The sequence below is a fragment of the Martes martes genome, assembly GCF_963455335.1.
Source record: "Martes martes genome assembly, chromosome: 1".
Classification (NCBI taxonomy): Eukaryota; Metazoa; Chordata; class Mammalia; order Carnivora; family Mustelidae; genus Martes; species Martes martes.
The window spans coordinates 12,307,518-12,331,783 of record NC_137888.1 but is presented as its reverse complement, the minus strand read 5'-3'; the positions used below and the strand labels follow the sequence as shown (position 1 = coordinate 12,331,783).

At 42.9% G+C, this 24,266-nt stretch overlaps 1 protein-coding gene across 2 annotated transcripts; it reads right to left on the bottom strand.

Moving 5' to 3' along the window:
• Positions 1-5,663: 5,663 nt before the first annotated feature.
• Positions 5,664-17,518, bottom strand: MIS18A (MIS18 kinetochore protein A). 2 transcript variants are annotated; one of them, XM_080826734.1, is made up of 5 exons: positions 17,136-17,518; positions 14,704-14,770; positions 9,998-10,120; positions 7,418-7,514; positions 5,664-6,345 (listed from the first exon to the last, which is right to left on the bottom strand). In XM_080826734.1, exons 1-5 carry the CDS (start codon positions 17,479-17,481, stop codon positions 6,265-6,267), a joined length of 714 nt encoding a protein of 237 aa, XP_080682860.1. In that variant the 5' UTR covers positions 17,482-17,518; the 3' UTR covers positions 5,664-6,264. The 2 variants fall into 2 exon arrangements, with proteins under 2 accessions (XP_080682860.1, XP_080682859.1); XM_080826733.1 differs by having other exon boundaries at positions 5,793-6,345; positions 17,118-17,497.
• Between the last annotated feature and the right edge of the window lie 6,748 nt (positions 17,519-24,266).

Genomic DNA, 24,266 nt, shown 5'->3' with positions numbered 1-24,266 from the left:
AGAAGCAGACTCCCTGCTGAGCAGGGAGCTGGACGCAGGACTCGATCCCAGAACCCCAAGATCATGACCTGAGCCGAAGTCAGACGCCCAACCAATGGAGCCGTCCAGGCAATCCAAAACTGTATATATTTTTTAAATGGCATATGTGAGACACAAGAGTGTTCTGACTGGCAAAAGCTCAGAGTCCCAGGTAAGAAAAATGGGAGATAGAGCCTGGAAGCCATCCGAGGCTCAGATGCCCATAAAGCTGGAGCGTGAGAGCACCCTGGTGTTTGGGTTTGACAAAAACTTGCAAACGTGCACAGAAGCAAAGTCATAATGAAGTCTCCATACCCCATCAACGATGAACGGCAGATTGGCGACGTTGGCCACAGGACCCCTCTCACTATGCCTTGATTTCCCTGGCCCATTGCACAGCAGGTCCCCAGCCCCGTGGCATTTCAGCCTTGTTTCATCCCGCACTGCTAAGAAACACGGACAACTGAAAAGAAAATTCTAAAGGGGAGGGTGATTTTTTTTTTTTAAGATTTTATTTGTTCATTTGAGAGAGACAGAGAGAACACAGCAGGGGGGGAGGCAGAGGGAGAGGGAAGCTCTCCCTCTCCCCGCTGAGCTGGGAGCCTGACAAGGGGCTCCATCCCGGGGCCTGGAGATCTTGACCTGAGCCGAAGGCAGACCCTTAACCACCCAGACCACCCAGGAGCCCCAAGGTTGGGGGGATTTTAAATTGTTGAAAGTTTTCGGGATTTCAGACCAACAGGAACACTTGGTGGGAACATTGACTGGCAGCCCTCAAGAGAGGGGTTTCAGCGAAATGTTTGCCGTGGGCGACCAAAAGGCTTGTCGCGAGCGTGCATGGTTGGGGGTAGGACGGCAGTTCCGAGAGCTGGCTGGGCCGCCAGGAGGCCGCTGGCCACCAGACAGACACCGAGCGCGCTTGCAGGGCCAGAGCGGAGTCTGCAGGCTGGACAGTGGCTGGAGGCGTGAGGAAGCGGGTAGGTGATGCAGTGATAGGCGCCCTGCTGGGTGCTCCCTGAGCACCTGCCGAGCGGCCGCATCCCTTCCGGCAGAGGTCACAGGACTGTGGGGATGACCGTGCGACAGAAAGACGATGAACAGACGGACAAATGTAAAATCTGATGTCGGGGGCAGAGGGGTAAGTTCAATAAAGCAGAAAAATGACACAAAGGAGGTGGGAGGGAGATCGGAGCCATGAGACAGCAGGAGAGGGAGAGCTTGCCCCAGAGCAGCAGGGAAATCTGAGGGTAGAGACAAAAGAATGTGCAGGGAAGTCACCGCACAAGGGTTCAGTTAGCTTCATTTTATAGAAAAGGGAGACGTTCCTGACTTCTAAGCCCTTTAGGGGCTAATCACTCCGGGAAGTGATTCACCTCCCCTTAGGTATTTCACTGCTAAGAGCCAAGGAGGCATCTCGCTGCAGTTCGGGCCACAGCGAGGAGGCAGCAGCGCACTGCCAAGCCCCGGGAATTCGGGCTGGGACTTAATTTCTCTGAGCCTCAGTTTCCGCACCTGTAAAATGGGAGGAAGGATTCCTATGAAAGAGGGTTTTGTGAGAAGCAGGTGAGCTCCCAGCTCCCAGCACAGTGCTTCGTACGTAGGAAACGATCCTTTGCGTGCCAGCTAGCAAGGAGCAGAAGTCATCCCCCCACCCCCCCGGGGAAGCAGCGAGGGGGAAAAGCAACTGTCTGTCCGTCCCCTTCAGGGAAGATCCTCTGCAGGTTTCAGAACATTTCTCTTCAAAATGGTGACCTTCTCTTACATTTGGTTTGAGAAATGTTACTCAACCAAACATGCACCCAATTGTTCCAGATTTCCTGTTGCTCTGGGGAGGCCTCCAGGATTCTAAGCCCACAGCTCCTGGTAAGTGGGAGTGGGAGTCCCACGGCGGTCAGCGGGAGACACGTGAATGTGACAACGTGTGTGGGGGAGAGAACTCAAGCTTGCGAAGTCGGCTCGGGGATTCTCACTGCCCCCCTTAGAATTCTCTCTCATTTCCTTTTTCAGCTCCCATGGACTAGGAGGCTGAAAGGGCCCTTGAGGGCAACTTGTCCCTCTCTGCCTTAAAGTCCGATGGAGGATATCTGAAACCATGGTGGTAATTGTTTAGGGGGGAAAAAGTTAGGCTTAATTTAATTTTGTCCAGCTAGCAAAAGTCGATCGGCGCTAACTTGAACGAAATGAGGCCAGTTCTAGTTCAAATCACAGGTGGGACGTCACCCCTCCAACCTCTCCCTTCCCGTTGCCGTCTAATTATCACAAGAATTTAGACAAGTGTACACATTCTGAAGAGACTACAATTACATAGATTGACCTTGACTGCCTGCCGCTGTGATCACCTGCCTAGATAAACCCCTGCCAGATAGATGGAACTCAGCTCTTATTAAACAAAATTAATGATCAGTACCCAAAACCAGTCTGGATTAGATCAAAGAGTAAATGATCTTCCCTCAGTTCAAAGCCATTACAAACGCGCTGTCTCTGCTTCTTCACAGGCACGCAACCGCCCACCTATTTACTCAGGAAGAACAAAAGGAGATATACAGATATATATACATCACATTGACTATTTATACAAAATTTAGCTTTCAGGTACCTCTGCTTTTTCTCCAGGCGGTGAAGAATGTGGCTGTAATCACTAAAGTCTTAAGATACAGTGTTTCATTTTAGATTTATTAAATGAAAAGATGTTGGGATGGAACCTTCTGGGTGACTAAAGGAGAATTCTTTTCCTCCCCTTAAACTTTAAGACAAACAGTATGGAGGGAGATTCAAAATACACAGTAATGTCCTGGGAAACCAGCTGGTGGCGGGGTGAAGGGGGCATTTTGGGTTCTTTAGCACGTGCTGATTTTTCGGGTATAAACACTCCCAGCCACGGCCAACACGAAGCTACCAACAGTTTAACAACCAACTCACAAAATCCCTGACAATTTAACAGCTGGCTCTCAGATCCTGCATGCCCTGGAGCCAGACGGAGGTTTAACTGGTTTAAGATTTCGCTCACACCTTCCCTCTTATTCGACAAGTAAACTCAGTTGTTAAGCCACTGAAAGTGTGAATTTCATACCAGATGATTGCACTTGAACAGGTTTTAAAATAAATGTTTCCTTAAAAATAGGTGTTCACTAAAAATCAGGTATTTAATAATGCAGAAACATAGTTATGAAGTAGTTTAAGTGAAAACAGTATGTTTGGTATGGTTCCAAATTTGCATATAAAATGACTATAAGGATATACCCCGAAAAGTGAATCATAATTCTTTTAGTTGTGAGATTATGTGCTTTATCTTCTTCTTTGTGCCATTCCTCTATTTTTCAAAAATTCTGCAATGTTCATATGTGGTATTTGTAACTGGAGAAAGAAGTAAATGGTAATATATATATTTTTACTATGGTGTTTCAGATTTCTCCCTTTACACTCCTAGAATCTTATGGGGATACTAGGTAGGAAGGAATCAGATCAACTCTATTCTAAACAAGGCTATACATCACTGTCACCTCATTTTTGTGATGCTTTACTGTTTTCAGAGCACTCTCATAAGCATTATCTAATTTGATAATCTGTGATTCAGGGGAAGGTCATTATAGCCTCATTTTATAGACGAGGAAACAAAGGCTCAAAACGATTAAATAATTTGCTCAAGGTCATATGGCTGAAGAAAGCAGTTCGACTGGGATCCTGACCCAGGATTTCTGCTACCTGTGAGACCATCCCTCAAACACAAGCTGAGGGAAGTCTCGCTCACAGCTTCTTTGCTCAAGAATTTCCCGCTAAATGCCTAGACCCAATTTTGCAAGGAGGCTTTCTCCTGATGCTGCCCATTTTACATGTCCAGAGCTTGACTAGAACCATCCAGACAGGGTACGTTCCACCCTGGCACGGGTGCGACACGGAGCAATGACCGAAGAGCTTTAGCTTGGAAATTTACAAACACGATGAGAGCATTTGCTGAGGACAGAACCCACACTTGGATGAAACTATGATGTTCTATGCAGACGTGGTTACAAGAATCTAGAAGGGCCATGTAATAGGTCCCGGCATCAGCTTGCATAGCTTCTCCCTAAAGAACAGGGGAGTGCCCCTCTACGGGAATGGCTGACAGGACAACGTCCGGGTAGATCTGCCTGAAGATTCTTTGAGTCTTGGGCAGTTTGGGCCAGAATGTCTGTGTCTTGCTTCAGCACCCGCATTCGTGCTCACAAGCAGCGCTCCGTCGGAACGTGGCAAGCAGCAACGAGAGCACACTGTTTTTCAGTTACAAGGAATAAGAACAAGAACCCAGTGCCTCAAGTCTCGTAGGTGACAGGATGTGGATACACATGATGAGTTTTTACAGTAGCATTCTGAGAACTCGGGCAAAAGCCAGGAAAGCCAGGCTTCCCAGCCTTTGGGGAAACAGGAGAGGCTGGCCTGGAAGGGGGGGGACCCCCTCCTCCTGCAGGTGTCACAGAGAGGACAAAGTAGTCCCACCTGGAGGCCTCGAGGTGAGCAGTCCGGGAGCCTGAGCAGCTCTCTGGCAGGGGCAAGAACATCCCTCAGTGACATCACGGGCAGGGGTCAAAGACGCAGACTCTGCCTTACGAAACCAACTGTCTCCGGGGATCTCCTTCCAGGGGCTTCAGCACAGAGCACGTGATACAAATACGTGGGAGCTCTCCGTCTGCACCCAAGACTGTTCCGTTAGCTTCACCGGAAGGACAGCCTGACAGCAAAGGCAACTGTGGCTAATCCAAGTCCCGCACCAGAGGCAGCCCAGAGCACCGGAGCTGGGCTCGTCTCCTGATCCACAACAGACGCTGAGTCAGCACCGTGGATCTCAGAAATGATTTTTCATCGGTGAAATGAGTAGTTCTCAAGATGCGTGGATTGACTAGAAATCCTGCTCCAGCAGGAGCAGAGTAAAGGAATTAGGGAGCCAAACCACGTGTCTTTGGAACAGCCCTGAACGTGACGGCTGGCCTGCTGCTGCCGCACAGCCAGGAAGTCAGAGGAATTCCTGCTCTTACCGCACTCGCCCGTCTGCTCGGAATGAACCCGCAGGCAAGCTACCCCTGAAGCACCTGAGGGGACAGACGCTGGGCACTGCCTCGAGCTGACCCAGGCAAGACGGCTGTGTTGTTGCCAGCAGGGACAAGTATGTGCTTTCTCGCCACCCTATTCTCCCTGGTCGCAAGTCCGTGTGAGGCGAGACCAAGGGGGCTCACTAATCTCTAATTACCAGGGGTTACTGCCAATCTATCAAAAATAATAGCTGTAAATCAATCAGTCAACCCTTTCGTTGGGATACCTTTAAGTATTCTCAGAAATAATTAGGGAACTCTTGAGCAGAAACCGAGTTGAGTTCCTCATACATACTGAGTACTAATGTTGTGCGGCCTCATCTGGACCCAAAACCAGAAAGGCGCCTGGAGAAATCTGGGGTAACCTGTACCTTCCTGAGCAGCCTTTCATGGCGTCAGGATTTCTGAGTTCGATTAAATACCGCAACTCAGTTTTGTTGCAATCAATCTTAAAATACTTTGTTTTCATCTTTAGTCTCCTCCTGATTTTAAAGATAGCACATGCTTACTCTAAGTCTCACATTACAGAATATTGAAAATTCCCCAGAACCCCACCCTCAGAGAATGACTACTGATCTCTTTAACAAATACTATTCCAGATTTTGGGGGGCATATAATAGTAAACAAACAGACCCAGAGGAATTCTACCACCGTGAGACTATATGCTGTTCGGCTCCTGTGCAAATTTTCCAACAGTTCTGACAAGTGATTCAACTGACCGGAATCTTCAGAGACCTTTATGCATCCATTTTCAGAGACAGTCAGTCACACAATGGGAGGAAAAACCCCTAAGATTTTCTTGCCATTCAATATTAAATATTTCCCAAAGTATTAACGGTGAATGAAAATTTTTTTAAAGGAAATGAATGATGAATTCAGTACAGAGAAAAGAGTTCAGAAGATCATGGCAGTTTCTTATCAACACAAAAGCTACTAAATTCCAGTTTCAGCAAGTATCATAAAATGGCTTTAAATTTCAACTTCAGGAAACAACCATCTCTTTACCATTTATATATTGTAAAGTAATTCTACAATTCTTCTCACTTGATCAATACAAGAGAATATACATACAGCCATTTAGAATTCCTTCCGTTCTAGGTGAAATCAAATGATAACCAGAATTGCTACATATGAAAGAAGTGTCCATCAGCAGGGAGTCCAGAGTGGGGGCACTTGGAAGATTTCAGCTTTTGCAACTGGTAAAGGACAATTTTGATTCAACCTCCCACAGCTTCGTCTGTAATGCTTTCAAAACATCTTCCATCTATTGAATTAAAAAAATATTTTCAGATACACATAGATTATGATTAAAATCATACCTGATTAAATGATTAAAATATGTATCATTAACAAAATTTATGAAAAGTTATGCATTTATATACACATACACATATATGAATTTATAGTGGAATATTATACTGCCATAAGAAAGGCTGAGATCATGCCATTTGAGCCCTGGATGGACCTACAGGCTATCAGGCTAAGTGAAATAAGTCAGGCTGAGAAAGACAAATATTATTGATTCCACTCATAAAAATATGAATAAACAATTCATAAAAATATGAATAAACAAACAAAGAGCAGAATTAGACTTTTAAGTACAGAGAATAAACTGCCAGTTGCCAGAGGGGAGGGAGGTGGGGTATTGGGCAAAATGGGTGAAGGCCTCCAGTTATGGAATGAGTAAGCCATGGGAGTAACAGAGTATAAGGAATACAGTCAATGATATTGTAATAGTGAGGTCATAGGGCAGACAGTAGCTATACTTGTGGTGAACAAACCATAAAAGTTGTACACCTGAAACTAATGTAATATTGTGTGCCAACTATACTCAAATTTTATAAAAATAAACAAAAGAAAAATAAGTTAACAACCAAAAAAAGTTATACATTACACGTGAAAGTGTTTAGAGGCATACACTGAATTTTATGTAAATAAGGCATCGTTCTCAACCTCTAATCTAGAGCTTCTATCCACTCCTCGGTACCTTGCCTATCTGCCATGGGAAGACATTAATATTCAAAAACACTTGCAGGTTGTTTAGACCATAAGAACTGAATCAAATGAAATATAGTTTACTAGTTTTTGGATATATATGGTTTTGACTGAGACATGAGGTGTCTTATAATTTTTTTGATAAAGCTTTAGCATAAGTTGTAGTTTGGCTAACCCCCAAAATCAACTTTATTAACGCCTGAAATAAAACAGGCGCTCTCTTACCAGGAAAGTACTAAGATCAAACCAGATGCCATTCTGAGGGTTGTCTGTGCAGGAGCGCTTGCTCACTAACAGGAGGTTGTTCATACAAAGATAGAAAAAGTACACAACAGAATTACCTGCTTTAGAGACTTTTCTATTTCAACTCTGCTTTCAAGATTAAAAAGTTCTTTATCTTCTGACACAATTTGCTTTTCCGAGGACCCTAAAATATAACTGTGGTATAGCACAGTACAAAGTTAAAATATGAAAAAGAGGCAAATACGAAATTCATGTTAGTTAATAACATTAACTCTATCTTACACTATATATTTGTACCAAATGAACACAAAATAACGTTTTTGTTACTACTAACTTACACAGGAAGTTGTACCACCTAAAATCAAGTTTTTCTCTAGACTACCCTGGTCCAGGTATTGCTATATATTGTCCAAAATTCTAAGTATTTCATTCCTAGAACAAACTTGGTCTTTAGTTTAACCGATTAGCAAAATATTAACACTCATAGTTCAAAATTCCTTTTTTTTTTAAGATTTTATTTATTTATTTGACAAACAGAGATTACAAGTAGGCAGAGAGGCAGGCAGAGAGAGAGGAGGAAACAGGCTCCCTGCGGAGCAGAGAGCCTGATGTGGGGCTCGATCCCAGGACCCCGGGACCCTGGGATCATGACCTGAGCCGAAGGCAGAGGCTTTAACCCACTGAGCCACCCAGGCGCCCCTCATAGTTCAAAATTCTGTAATTAAAAGTTTTAAAAGATTCTGAAGAAGCCACCGCTTTTTTGCTTTCTATAACTTTTTGGGAACATGGGTACTTTCAAATTTGACTTTTAGTAAATAATATATGGAGTCAATTCTTGGTTAGTTGGATTTGCCAACTTCAATAGATATCCTCCAAGTTATGTTTTGCTCAGCTCTCCGGGGTTAGGAGATGCCGTGGTGTAGAAAATATGAGAGAAGAGAAGTGTTGGCCTGGAAACGAGGAAAACAGGCCCAGTGTTGGTAACCCAATAAGTCTAAACAGGAAACAAGAAGGGGCTAGTACTTCTCCGAAGAAAGCTTGATTAATTTGCATTTCTTCTAAAGTCTTTCATCACATGAAGCAACTTGAGCAGGTCACTTCTTTCGTCAAATAAGACCAAGCTTCCCTTGGAAGCTTCAGTGATTATATTTCTGAAAAATGGCACGGGAGGTAAAATGGCAGAAGGCAATTAACGTCCTGTTTAGGAAAGAAGAAAGCCATGAGGTGGGACATGAAGCGGCCCGGAGTAATTTACAGAACAGTAAACAGAGGTGCTCGGCTGGCTCAGTCCGCAGAGCACGCAACTCTCGATCCTGGGGTCATGCTTTTGAGCCGACACTGGGTGTAGAAATTACTTAAAAATAAAATCTTTAAAAAAAAAAAACCCAAAACTGTAAATAAACACTTCTAAAACCAACCAGACTCCTTAGCATTAAAATTCTTTTCATCTTGGGGCGCCTGGATGGCTCAGTTAAGTGTCTGCCTTCGGCTCAGGTCATGATCCCAGAGTCCTGGGATCGAGCCCCACATCGGGCTCCCTGCTCAGTGGGAAGCCTGCTTCTCCCTCTCCCACTCCCCCTGCTTGTGTTCCCTCTCTCGCTATGTGTCTCTGTCAAATAAATATATAAAATCTTTAAAAAAAAATTCTTTTCTTCTTAAACTATTCTTCTTTCCTGACGTATAAGGTTTTCAGGCATCTCTAAAGGCTTGAGGGTTACATCTTTTGCAGGATAAGTGAAAATACATTGGGGTCAAATGAGTGATTTAATTTTGTGTTTCCTATTTAAAAAGGCTCATGAACTAGAAGGCCACTAAGATGCCTGAAACTCTTGGGTGCCTGGGTAGTTCAGTCAGTTATACATCTGCCTTTGGCTCAGGTCATGATCCCAGGGTCCTGGGACTGAGCCCCATGTCAGGCTCAGTGCGGAGCCTGCTTCTCCCTCTCCTTCTATCCCTACCCCCCGTTCATGCATTCTTTCTCTCTCTAATATATAAAATCTTTTAAAAATAAATAAATAAAAATTTAAAATTAAAAATAAATAAATAAAAGCTATCTGAAAACTCTTTAACTGACATCTGTCATCAGCCTCCTATCTGCCTTGTTTCCAAATGTTTACTTTTTATAGAAATCTTAGAGAATGAAGGCACTTCCTTGCATGCTTCAGAAAAAAACAGGTGATTCCTTACTAGATGCAAGAAAATAAATAAAATCTTTAAAAAAGATTTTATTGGACTTTGTATTTCTGCTTTTCCAGAACACCAAAGGGACTTCCTTCCTAACCAGTTTTGAAATTCCAAATCCTTCATATTCTAGATGGCTAAAAACTTGGGGGAGGGGGTTTGGAATAAAATGGACGACACATATTGATCCACACAACTGCTTAAAAAATCCTCTTAAACTAAATCAATTTTCAGGGAAAACTGAACCTATTTTTATTCTGAAAAAAACATTCTCACAGTGCTTTCTCCTTACAACTTATAATGTCTGATTTCCCAATACCAAATACTTCAGGTCAAAACAAATAAAAAATCACTGGCTCTACTGTCAGAAATTATTACTTGAAAATATATTTTAACCAAACAGTGTTGATTTAGTTCTGATGTTTTCATACCAATTTTTCTGCAAACAACTTTCCAAGAAATCAGTTACAAGGTATTCATTTATTCAGTACACTTACCTTTCAATGGCTTCAACACTGAGGCAAAACAAGTCTCTCTTGTAATCTAGGCTCTTGGGTGTGCACCTGTACACGTAGCCAAGCCTGAGCGAGCACCCGGTGCAGGAGAGGGCCTCCAGAATGCTGCACAGAGGAAAGGCCATTGCTTCAGCCAGGGAAGGAGCAACTCGTTATCACAAAAATCCCACTGTTAAAACCCATAAACGCTTAATATTTAAGTTGCTAAAATATGTTATTCCAACCCTACTAGGTCATATATAATGTATAAAGAAGGAAAAAATAATAGTAAAATATTTATATTAAAAATGTAGACAGGGGCACCTGGGTGGCTCAGTGGGTTAAAGCCTCTGCCTTCGGCTCAGGTCATGATCCCAGGATCCTGGGATCGAGCCCCACATCGGGCTCTCGACCAGCAGAGAGCCTACTTCCTTTCCTCTCTCTCTGCCTGCCTCTCTGCCTACTTGTGATCTCTGCCTGTCAAATAAATAAATAAAATCTTTAAAAAAAAAAATGCAGACAGTCACCTCCAGGCTACACTGCCTGCAACACCTAGTGACAGGGGACATGCAGAAAAGTGACAAGGGAGGATACTGATGTGGTGTTTTTCTAGAATGTAAATGCCTCCATCTGGTATTAAGAAAAATTACCTAAAAATTAAAAATAAGACAAGGATTCCACATGCCCTTTTATTGTCATACTGTCCAACAAGCCCACCAAGCATCATGAACACTTGGGTGCAAGGAGGCAGATTCTTTCTGCAATGATCCAGGGAACAATATTTTCAGTCTGTAGGCCATGTGGTGTCTGTTACAATGTCTCACCTCTACTATTATAGCACAAAAGCAGTCACAGATAATACAAAACTGAATCCACACCTCGTCTATGTTCCAATAAAAATATACTTCCAAAATAAGTGCCTGGCCCATGGGCCATACTCTGCCCTCCTGGAATGTAACACAGGTTGCTCACTACTATTGATTAGGGCCCAGACTCTCCAAAGTTAGATGATAACTTATAGAAAGGAGATTAATAAGATTGACAATTTGTAAAATCAGAAATAATTTTAGTCTGGTAGAGACACAAATGTTCTCTGCTAGTAGAAAAGGTAATCTCAAAGGCTGAGGCTCTGTTGTCCTGCAGGACAGTAAGTAGACGTGTTCTAGAGACTCCTTCCCTAAACCAGCTTTGCCAGGCTCCGACTCCCCCAGTAATGAGTTAAATAAATCTCTGACGTGTGCTCATCATTTATCTGTTAGGGTTGCCTTTCTCTTTTTTTTTTTTTTTTTGAAGATTTTATTTATTTATTTGACAGAGAGATAGAGAGCACAAGCAGGAGGAGTGGTGGGCAGAGGGAGAGGGAGAGGGAGAAGCAGGCTCCCCGCTGAGCAGAGAGCACGATGTAGGACTCAATCCCAGAATCCTGGGATCATGACTGCCTTTCTCTTTTTAATTACACTTTGACCTAACACTCTTCTATCCGCTACAGATATGTTGCACACAGACAACTCACAAATATTTTACTTGATGATCCAAGTTCTCCACATAATTGTTCCTTCATTCTAATTATTCCTCATCTCGGGCTCTGCATATTTGAATATAATCTCCCCCACAATGTCAATTCATGTCTTCTGAAAATCTTAGAATCCAGTCACCCAAATGCCCTATCAAGTTGACCTATCCAAATTTGTTGTTCTTTAAGTATCTATAATAAATCACAGTCCCAACACATAGCATATTGATAACTGAAGATTTAAATCTAGGGATCATAATATAATATACACCACAAAAGATGGCTATTATTTCAAAATTCCTAATGGTATTAAGCCATTTGTAGTAACTACAGAGCTTTTCCTGTTATCAAAGAAATGGAGCCAACCAAGACTCAAACAACATATTAGAGAATGTATCATTGTTTACCTAAAGATACTGACTTTTTTAATGACTGCAGCTACATATGGAACAAAGAACAAAATGCCCAATAAATGATAAGTCCCTACTGGTGATATAATTAGCTAGATAATATGCCACTGATCATATATTAAGTCTCCATACATTTTTATATTTTTAAAACTACTATATATAAAAAAATAAATAAAAATAAAAATATTATATATATTTTTAATAGTTCAAATTTAAAGTTATTTTTTATTTTATATTTCTTAGTAAAGCCCAGGAGGGACCCTATCCATACTACCAAGAGTGAACAGGAAAATGTCCATACTACATCTTGAATCTCATAATCCTTATGTGGCTGCCATATACAATTACCAAGATTGTGAACAAACATATAATGCAGGTGTAATCACCAAAAAGGATACTTAAATAAACCTAAAATACAAAACATGCTGATCAACAGAAAACAGTGTCTTATCCCAGACTACCCAAATCAAAAAACAGCCCTGAGGAACACACACGCAAACCCGTTCACACCTCCAGAGTGACCTTGAGGAACAATGGAGAGAACAGCACAGTTACTGCAACGTCCTTCTGCTTTCCCCACTGGCCAGGATTTGGCCAGAACTCACCCTTAAGGCTGAACAATACTGAGAAAGCAGTGCCAGAAATCCTAGTGTGATTTTTCAAAGAAAATGAGCTTTTGAAGAAATGAGTGAGCATGTAAGAACCTTAACAAATGACAGGAAGAACCCAGGAAACGGCGCTGCTACCTTCACGGCACTTCTAAAACCCACGAGCACCCTTGTTGGCCAGCTGCGGAATGGCTCAGGTGGCTATTCGGTCAGACAGGCCTATCAAAACTTACGAGCATCCCAAGGAAATACGGTATTTCCCCAAGTGCGGAATATGGGATCCTAGTGAATATCTTGAATTTAAATTTATGTGGCAAAAATGATGGGTTCGGGTGACACAAGTAAACAGGACAAAATAGCAACGGCTCACAGAGTAAGAGTCAATTCCCTTTTTCAATTCCCTATCAACCCCGATTATAAAAAGAAAGTCTCAGTCCAGGGCTAGGAAATCTTTTTTTTTTTTTTTTTAAAGATTTTTTTTATTTATTTGACAGAGAAAGATCACAAGTAGGCAGAGAGACAGGCAGAGAGAGAGGGGAAGCAGGGTCCCTGCTGAGCAGAGAGCCTGATGCGGGGCTCGATCCCAGGACCCTGAGATCATGACCTGAGCCAAAGGCAGAGGCTTAACCTACTGAGCCACCCAGGCGCCCCCAGGCCTAGGAAATCTTTAACAAGAATCTCACAGCTGCAGATCTCTTAACAGTGAGAATCTAGACCTTAGGCTCAGAACCAGCCTGGTGATAGCATCTCCACTAGAGTTTAATAACATTTGTTTTCACTGGTTAATTTCTAGTTCAAGCAAATGATATGGCAGTAATATATCAGATTCCTTTTGAAATAAATTTAAATCAAAATCTGGAGTCAATGTAATGAAACATATTAAGTACATGATGGCAAAACTGGTATGTAGATATGGCAAAATGGTGAAAATGGCTTCAAAATTACTAAAATTGGAAGGAAAGAAGAAAGAACACTTTCCAAGAAGGAAGGAGAGATGGGCGCCTGGTGGCTCAGTTGGTTAAGCAACTGCCTTCGGCTCGGGTCATGATCCCGGAGTCCTGGGATCGAGTCCTGCATTGGGCTCCCAGCTTCACAGGGAGTCTGCTTCTCTCTCTGACCTTCTCCCCTCTCGTGTGCTCACTCTCTTTCTCTCTCTCTCTCAAATAAATAAAATCTGTAAAAAAAAAAAAAAAAAGAAGGAAGGAGAGACACGGGCACCATCCTAGCTCTACTAAACAGTCCTACGGTTTTAGTGAACTTCTAATCTTGCCAGGCCTTTCTTTATCTACAAGATGAGAAATGATTTAAGGCTGGTTTTCCAGACTGAGGTCCCCTGCATCCCCGCAGCACTGTTTCTGTCACATCCACATACTACCTGGACTGTTATTAATTTAATTCTCCTTAAAGGGGGTAATTTTTTAAACTGAAATACAGTTTATTTGAATAGGACCCTCCGGCATTACTTTAAAATGTAAAACAAGTATTTTTAAACACACACTAAAAAAAATACATGATTATTAATTTCCATTTAGTTGTTTGTACCACCTAAAGTTACTTAAGACAGACTAGTTAAGACATACTTTGGGCAACAATTATACAGGCAGAGCCTTCCATTCAGTTTACTGAGGATGCAGCTTGGAGCAGTGGGTGGCAGGTACGCCAAGATGGTGATCCCTTCAACCCCTGGAGCAGCAGCACAGGCCCCGGACTGCTGGAGCCCCCATGCTGATTGCTTCTGGCCTCGTGCAGCCTTGTCTGTTTACCTCAACAGGCCACATGTCCACGAGTGTGAGTGTGATGCCAGCATTTTCTATGGGTAACATAACATTAAAAAAAGTAGGTAACGTTGGTCTAAGGCACCATTTGGCTGGGATTTTATGATACAGATATTTTCTTTTTTTTACTTTTATTTTCAATTTGCCTTAGCACTAAGCCCAAAGACCCAGAAGAGAGTGTCAGAATGTGACTTTAGAAATTCAGAAACTCTTTCATCACAATATCTAAAAATGACCACCACTCAAAAATTCTTACATTAAAATGACTGATTCTATATTGATCACCATGAACAAAGTTATATCCCAATTACTCTTACTGGTAATGACCTTATTAAAGATTTTTAGTTGAAAAATAAACATTTTCTCTAATACATATATTCACACAGATAATAGCCTTACTCACCAACCACTTTCATTTTTACGTTTGGATAGTATCTGTTCCTTATCCACAGAAACATTACAGGAAACACCTAGAGCAAAGTAACAATAATGTATTAATGTGGTTTGCTATAATATACCTGCAGATATTTAAAGAACCTCTAACTCAATTTTTACTTTAGCACTCAGAGAACCAGAAAAAAATAAGAGCCCAGAGTCACATATACACAAAGGTGGTTCAAAACTAAATGTACAGAGGTCTTCTGGAAAAAAGATGGCAGAATGAGAGTTACTTCTTTCTCTTCCCTGAAAACCACTGACATTAATAGAATGAGTAAAATTAGCAGGGAAAATTCAACGGCCAGTAAAACTTGAAACAATTAGAACCTCAATCACAGACTACCTAGAATACCTGCAAGGTATAATAAAAGTGGGAAAAACCCCAGAAAGATGCTAAAAGCCCCGGGTTTCAAATGCAGAGTTCTTAGGGACCTGGACAAAAATCTTTTATTTAGACCATGACTTGGATGGGGTCTCAGTTGACCCCAGAAGCAGTAAACATTTCCAGAGGATCCAGGTCCAGGAAGCACTAAAGGAAGGGATAGGGGATGGAGGGAAATGAAGAAGGGACATCACACCTAAAACGTCCACACTAACCTCAGGGCCTTTGCACTAGCTTCTCTCTGCCTGGAAAAAGCAAAAAGTGTGACCCCAGAATTGTACATGTAGTCAAGTTGCCAGTCGTGTATAGAGAGAACAGAAAGACATTTTCAACCATTCAAACTTGAAGTTTTCTTGGGGACTGGGGTGGGGGTGAAGAGTGTCTATTGATGATAATGAAATAAACAACTCAGAAATGAGAAAGCTAAAAAAAAAAAAAAAAAAAAAAAAAAAAACAAAGAAATGAGAAAGCTATTAATAAGCTTCCTTGTATTATTAAGAGTCCTGGAGTTAAAAAAACAAATTCAGGGGCACCTGGGTGGCTCAGTGGGTTAAGCCTCTGCCTTCAGCTCAGGTCGTGATCTCGGGTCCTGGGATAGAGCCCCGCATCAGGCTCTCTGCACAGCGGGGAGCCTGCTTCCTCCTCTCTCTGCCTGCCTCTCTGCCTACTTGTGATCTCTCTCTCTCTCTCTCTCTGTCTGTTGAGTAAATAAATAAAATCTTAAAAAAAAAAATTCATACAGAAGTTATATTAAGGTTCAATGACCATGCTATGGCTACAGAACAGAGTACATGTTATAAACCTTGACAAACTAAAAATATTCAAACTAACTCAAACTGAGGCAGGAAGGAATAGAAATTAACCCAAGAATTCATTTCTTCATCTTTCACAGCAGCAGTGGTGAAGAGGGAGAGTAAATCGAATTATCTAAAGCTGGTAAGTTTTTAAAATTTAAAAACTGATACAGAAAAAGTAAATGTGTTTTTACATATATAACAAAAAAAAGGAAAAAAAAATGACAAAAGATAGAAGAGAGACTGTAAAAACAGAAAGTACAAATAAAAGGAAAGGTTTAACACCAAACGTATTATTTCTTGCCTACTAAGAAAAAGAGATTCTCCTACAGTATCAAAAATCTCAACCCAAGTACACACTGTTCTAATGGCAGCAACTCTGGAAACAATCTAGACCTCCAACAACAGACACAGATTGGGAGGATTACTGGTATCTCCGTGGTGAATTTCTTCCAAAAATATTTCTAGAATTCAGAGCATAAACCTGATCTTGAAAACCACAAGTCCAAAAAGAATAGCCATTTTTACAGCCATTCAGAAAAATACATGTGAACCACTCCCCTAAATAAATACTATGAAATCAACAATGTGAGGGAATAGTGGAGAAACATAGAGGTAACTGGCAGAGCCAGTATTAGAAGCTAGATTTCAAGCCACCTTCTTGACTTGTTTACTATTAACTCCTCCCTCTCCAGGTTTGAAGAGACTGTTAGTGTTTTTATTACAAGTTTCTGATAGTAATGTGTTCTGACAACTCCAACACAACTAATAAGAAAAACCAATCCTGACATCCCCCTGCAGGAATCAGGTAGCTGAAAAGGCTTCATTTCCTAAATAAAACATTAACATATTATTGACGAATTAACAGCTAGCTAATTTCTGTGGGGAGTAACAGAGAGTGGCAACATCCCAAGTGCTTACAGTTTAGGTCATTTTTTACTGAGCAATGCTCACGAAGATGCCGATTGAAACGCTGCTCTTCTGGGCTGGGGGAATCCCAGAAAAGGACCCATCATTCGTGAGCCCAAGGTGCAGGAGTGACTCTCCTCCTCCCTTTTTCCCGGGACAGCTCACCTTCTAAGATTTTTCTGCTTTTAAAAACCCTGGACGGCCCCAAAACAACCCCCTCCCCTCCTCCTCCCGGGCCGTCCAGGTGCGGCACAAGCTCTTCCCCACCCCTTCACCCCCACACCCACTTCCCACCCAGGCGCGGCAACTGACAGCGCAGCAGGATGCAGTTGGCGTCCTCCTGGCTCGTCACCCAGCTCAGCGAGTCGCCCAGCGGCCGCCTGCAGCCGGAGCACAGAAACACCAGCGGCCTGTCCTCCTCCTCGGAGGGTTCCGCAGCCTCCTCGCGCCGCGTCCCCTCTGCACCGGCCACCGACGCGTCCCCGCTCACGGAGTTCCACATGTTTGCCCACTTCTGCAGCAGCTGGTGACGGCTCGAGTCTTCCGAGAGCCGCCTGCCCAACAGAGAGGAGTCGCTCCACTTGCCCTTGTCACCGCCGCACGTACAGCTTGTAGAAGAGCATCCTTTGCAACAACTGGATGACCAAGCGCCCGCCATTCCTCCAAATCGCCCGCGTCGCGGAGCATCACGGGAAATGCGCGCCTGCGCCTGCGCGGGGCGGGGCAAGGAGGCGGAGGCCAGAAGGGGGTGGGGGCTGGGGGCGGGGCCTGAGGGGGCGGGGCCTGAGAGAGAAGAAATGGCGGGCAACCTGCCAGTGCGCATGCTCCTAATCGGGCTGAGTGGCGCCGGTTCATCTCTAGGGCTGTCAGGTTTTCCATCTTCAGGAAATTGAAGCTGCTGGAGATCCGGCGGCCAGTCTACGTGGGGGAGCGGTATTGAGCCCCTTTACTAGTTACTAAAGTGAACCCGCCGCCTCACACACCACCCAGGGAAGAGGAGTTGGGGAACACATGTGCTTTCTACAGCTTCATTCCCCACTCCTCCATGCTGCAGCCCCTCAAATGGCAGCGCGCCCGAGGGTCACCAGGAAGCTGGTTAAAACATTTCTCCGCCCTGTCTTCCCACATCCAGTCAATGGGTCGGGTGGGCCACGACGTGGTAACCATGAAGCAAACTGCGGAAAGTCTGTTTGCTCTCCCGGACTCTGATTCTTCGTGGACTAAATGGGTCAGTACCGCACCGGGGTTCGTTACGAGGATCCAGTGAGACGATGGGCTTCGAATGCTTTAAAGTGCCGCGTCCGCGTCAATTAGCCTGCAACGCGGGGAAAACTGCCTTCCTTCCTTTTTTGTGTGCAAGCAAGCTTGACCTCCCTGGACTGCTCTTTTCAGGCACAGTAGTATCTCCGGTACAACCCGCATCTGTTCTTCAAGCAAGTGGATAGTAACTCGGAATTCCAAGGGATGATCTCCTTGCCCCAGACTTTGGGTTTTTATTATCAACACTTAAATTCTGTCGTGGGATATCAGAGTAAAGAAGGAATGCAAAGAGGGGCTGCCTGATTAGTTTCTCACCCATGCACTTCTGCCTTAGTAGGCCCATTTCCCCATTAATAATAAGAATAATTATAATTATAATACAAATTATATTTTATAACTGTATTACTATAAAAATGAATATATATATTTTATTTTAAAACATTTTCTTTGACCTTAAAGTTCCTTTTTCTCTTCCGATTTTAAAGGAAATTCAAACATTTTCATGGAGCTGTAAAAGTACCATGGCCCTAGACACTGTGCCTAACGGAAAAGTCGGCCCCAAGGCAAAAAGAACCCCTCTGTCGTCACAAGTACGTTTGTATCATGAATATAAAGTATTTAGAACCCCACAAAACCGCATTTTATGTGGGGACAAAATTAGATGCTTGAGTAAGACAACCTTGGACTGGGTGGTGGCAGGTGCTTCCTGAACAACCATTCCAACCCCCCCTCTTGGTTACACAGCTGGGAGATTTGCATAAGGTTGAGCCCCACCCTCAAGTCCACTAACATCACCCCAAATTCCAGGAATGGATTAACCCAATTAGGGTAACCCATCTGTCTTCCACAGTCACTGTGCAGTGATGGCTCCTACCAAGACTTGAGCCAATCAGTATATTGTGCTCCCCTGGTGATAAGGATTCGCTCAAATTAACAGCTTTACCTAAGTTATCAAGATTTGTCCAGTCAGAGTAAATCTCAAGACTCTTGTTCAGGGGTTGAGGGAAAAGATGTCCTCTTTGTTCCCTGGGTATGACAAAGAGGCCCATACCCAGATTGCTTCAGGCATCCATCTTGAAAACATGGAGAAGGGCAGAGTTGAGTGATCACAGAGATACGGAGCACGCGACCTCCGGCCTCTTCCAGTTATGTGAACCAACAAATCCTATTTATTGTGGAAGAAGGTTTGAACTGTCCTGTTTTATCTAGCAACTAAAAGTGTATGTAACGGTCTGTTACGGTATGTTAAAATTGAGATTTTGACTGAGACTCCAAGAGGAGGTAAAAATGACACACCAAAACGTGTGTGAGACAGATTGCCTCCCTCCCCTGGAGGGATCCTCAGAGTGGATGTTGGAGAATTAAATCTCTCTTGCCCTAAACCGCCTCCCACATTTTGGCAATATTAAGGACTGGAGCAAATAGTGAGCAAGATGACTTCATAGGAAGGATTTCTTTGGAGATGGTCTGGGCTGTGAGTTCCACTTCTCCCCAGTAGAGGAGGTGAAGGGTATCTGCCCCCTTGCCTCAGTTCAGCTTCGAGGAGACTTTGAGGAACCATTCTCAGGGCCTGTGGGTTCCCAGGTGTTTGGGGTTACAGTGACCAACAGGAGAGTCAGGCAACTAAGCTGATTTGGTGGAACAACAAAGATGAGCCAGACAGGTTGTCAACCAGGTATGAGTTTGCTGATTCAAACTTCATACCTGGAATCTTAAATTCTGCCCAAGGTAACCTGGAAGGATAATGATTTTCCAGAAGTGAGAATCCAAGTATGAAAAGGCCCAAGGGGAGAACTTCCTGGGTCATGGGTGAGCATCTTGGGGTGAGAGTACAGGGAGCTTCTGAGGGGCCAGGAGATATTTGGTTCTAACCATGCCAGGCCAGAGGGTGCAAAGCCAGGTTATGACAGAACCAAGTCAAGTGAAAACCATTTTGTCCCTTTTGTCCCCCATTTCAACCTAGGAATGGAAATAGCCCAGAACAGGTAAGGTGAAAAAGAAAGCAGGGCCAGCCACATGCCCTTCCCCTACTAAAGGAAGGTGTCCACCTACATGTACCACCTGGGAGAGAGGGTAACAATTCTTGTCCTGGAGAGAAGATTGCAGTGTTGATTAATATCTTGGAGGATACTCTCATTCTGTCACTGAGATTCTGTCTGCAACTAAGTAGCTGCGTAACTGTTTACTTCCTAAGAGAGTACACCCAAATTGCAATAATATGGGGAGGGTTTCTTTACAAAGTGTCAAATGAGAAAGGTATAGACAGCATGTAGGAGAGATCCTCAGGGGATCAGGAACCCATGTTAACAGCCTTGACCCACAGGGATGTGGGGAAGGCATTCTCCCAAAGAAAAAAGAGCTATGAAGAGCATACCACCATGGGAGGATCACCCTTCCATCAAGGGATGAAGCCAGCTGAGTTGACCTCACAAGGAGAGAGGCGGGAGATTAAATTCTTTGACCTTGTTCTCGTCCCTTTGTCCAGTTTCCTGCTGGGGTTCCCCATTGTCCAAGTTCAACAAGCATCCATAGGGCACATAGCATATTGATGTGGTCCATATGAGTCTGGTTGATGAGTGGATCTGGAGGGGCAAATGGAGGCAAGCCCACACACAGCCTGCCCTTGTCTTCATCCAGAGGTAAAGGAAAGGCTGTCCTTACCAAATAAGTTCTAAGGGCATAGTGGGAAGCAACATTCAAAATAATATTCCGTTTGATTCCATCCTTCTTGCTCAACATACTGATTACTCAGACTACCTGATTTTAACCCTCATTTCTAGCTGGGTTCAAAAGTGTTGATGTCATTAATAAACAACTGCCAGTCTAATAAATATCAATGGCCAGCCACAGTAGAAAGAGAGAGAGAGACAAAACAAGAAAATTTAACTAGGGGAGAGGAGAGAAGGGACCAAAAAAAAAAAAAAAAACCCAAACCCTCCAAAAAACAACAAACAAACAAACAAACAAACAAAAAACGGGGAGAAGAAACAAATGAGGCCTTGACAATCTTGCTGGAAGCATTTTTGCCTTTTGGACCACGTTGGAGATTGAGGAAAATCAGAAATTAATGGTTGCTAATTACAATCATGGACTGGATTTTGATTGCTACACTTCCTTACTCTTACACAAGAATGACAATGAGGAGTGATTGCAGGTCCCTGGAGTCAGTCAGTTGGCCCTGTTAGTATGTAGAGAGCTCTCTACCGCTGCATTTTAGGACCACTTGGTCCCACTCTTACTGGTGGAGATACTGGGATCCAGATGACATCCCCCCCCCCGCCTTCCCTGACCATTTGGCACCAAGAGAATGCCACGCTAGGCATTCAGCCCCCGGGGACCTTCTGGCACAATCAGAGCCCTCCTCACGGGGATAAAATGGGCTGTGGGAAAAGTTTGGTTGGATATTTCTGTGCTTCAGGGGTGAAACTATGGGAAGATGCTTCACCTTCTTAAAAATCCTCAGAGGCAGGATGTTCTTTAAATAGGTCTGTTTCCCTCTGCTATTTAATGTGTGGAATCACGCTTTTCTGGTCTCTAACAGAGATATTTAATTCTCATGCAAGTTAAAAAAGAATAAGGAGAAAAACATGATTTTCAGTAAATTCATAATATATTTGGGCTGGGAGAGAATCATAGAGATGCTTCATCTATGTGTCTCACTCCACAAATAGAAAGGCTGAGGCCCAGCCTGGTTCAGAAGTCATGGATCTAATGAGTGGCAGGGATTGTGGACATCTGGGCTATTATACGTCCAGCACTCTTCCCCTCTTCTTGGGAAAACTGCTCCACTCCCTCCCTCATTCCAGCAGTTTGGCTGTGGTGGGGCTGCCCATCCTGAAGGTTTTACCCAGTATGTACCTCACCCCAGACCACCACCTTCCTGGCCACAGAGATTGGTTCTAGGGAGCAAGTGTGAGAACTAGAGCCAGTCTGAGTCCATCCCTGGAACTTTTCGTGCCAAAGTTTGGAGGGAGACTCCTCTGCTTACTCATTCCTCTTGAGTCATGACCCCAGAGCTGTCATCAGCCATGCCCCCCCCTAGCTATGTAGAACATCCTGACATGACCCTGACCTTCAGAGGGAAATAAAATATGAGGTGTAGATCAAGATCAACTGGTCGCCCTCCAGTTCTGTGGATATCCCTCACAGCATGTTCCCATTAAGAACCACACTGATGTTTAAGCTAGTTAAAAATCAGGTTTCTGTCACTTACTATCAAGAGTCCTAATACACAGATTTCAGTCTAAAACCTAGGTCCCTAGACCCCAAGTACAGTAGTCACACCACTACACAAACTGTTGAAATATAATACCACATGTTTATTGGTGCTTTGTAGTTTTCAAAACACAGTCTTTCAAGGCGACTAATTCAGGAGAATACAATATCATGTAAGCTTTCCAGTAAAAATTCATCAGACTCTCACATTCTTTCCAAGAATTCCTTTGTTTCCCTAGTTCTTTCCATTTTTTAAAAAATATACAGCCAGAGGAAGGTCTCAGAGAATCAGAGTCTTTAATGCCTATACCAAACAGTCATTAAATCTCCCTTTTAACTAAAAGGAAGTCCTCTAAACTCAATGCAGACTGATCAAAAATGAAAGATTGTAACTCCTGAACAATACTAAAGAGACCATGTGTATCAAAGATGCAAGTTATGTATGTTAAGAGAGATTTGAGGCAAGGTTGCATTCACAGTAGAATTGGAAGGTAAAGTTTAAGAAAATTCACAGGTTATAGACTAAAATAACTAAGAAATATAAAAGGTGGGAAAAAAGGTCAAGTGTATAAGCAATCAGTCCAGGAGGTCCAACATCTGAGCAATGCCAGATCAAGTAGACAGGGAAGACAAAATAAAGGAGAACAAATAATCAAATAAATAATACAATATGATTTCTCAGAGCTGGAGCACCTGGATGGCTCAGTTGGTTAAGCATCTGACTCTTGATCTTACCTCAGGTGTTGATCTCAGGATCATGAGTTCAAGCCCTGTGTTGGGCTCCATGCCTAACATGGAGCCCACTGAAATAAAATAAAATACCAACTTCCCAGCCCAAGAAATGAAATAATCTCACACCAAGACTTAGCATTGTGAGATAACAGAACTCCAATGCTTCAGCGTCTAAAATTTCAAAAAGAGAAAAAAGTTGCAAGAATCAGAGTGGCATTACACATCTCATCAGCAACTCAACTTCAGAAGCTAGAAAGTTCAAAATTCAGAGGGCAATTACGTTTCAGACAAGAATTATATACCCACTCAAATCATGATCTAGGTATGGTTGACATTTTCAGATGTAACTGAAGGTAGAAAATGTATCTTCACCATATCCTTTCTTATTGGAAAATGTGCTGCAACAAGAAATGTGAGATGTGAGGTCTCACTAAAAGAAAAGCAAATATTTTATATATGAAAAGACTCTCTGCCACATTTTATTTATTTATTTATTTTTAAAGATTTTATTTATTTGATAGACAGAGATCACAAGTAGTCACAGAGGCAGGCAGAGAGAGAGGAAGAAGCAGGCTCCCTGCTGAGCAGAAAGCCCGATGTGGGGCTCGATCCCAGGACCCTGAGACCATGACCCAAGCTGAAGGCAGAGGCTTTAACCCACAGAGCCACCCAGGCGCCCCTGCCACATTTATTTTTAAACCACACTGAAAACCAATAGCTCACCTATAGATTGGATAAAATTTAGAAGTTTGGCAACATAATTTGTTGTCCAGGAAAAGAGGTAGTTTGATACACTGCTGATAGAAATACAAGTTCTTATAACCTCTATGGAAAAGAATTTGTCAATATCGAACACAAGTACACTAGTATGTAGCCTTTGACAGAATTCTCACTTTCAGGAATGGATTCCAAGAATATGATTAAAAACATGAACACAAGGGAATTGCAGCACTATTTGCAATAGCAAGGACTGAAAACAATCCAAACATCCACCAGCTGGGAGCTGGATGAATAAGCTATACTGTATCCACACAATGTCAGCATTATACCTTTGAGAAAAAGAAAGATCTCTCCATGCCATAGAGATATCTCTAGAATATTTTACTTGTTAAGTAAAAAAGGCAAGGTTTTTTTTTTTAAAAAAAATGTGGGTTTTTTTACATCTAAAAATGGGAAGAGAGAAAGACTGAATACTTCTACTTTAAAAATTGAAGGATAAACCCAAAACTTTTAGAA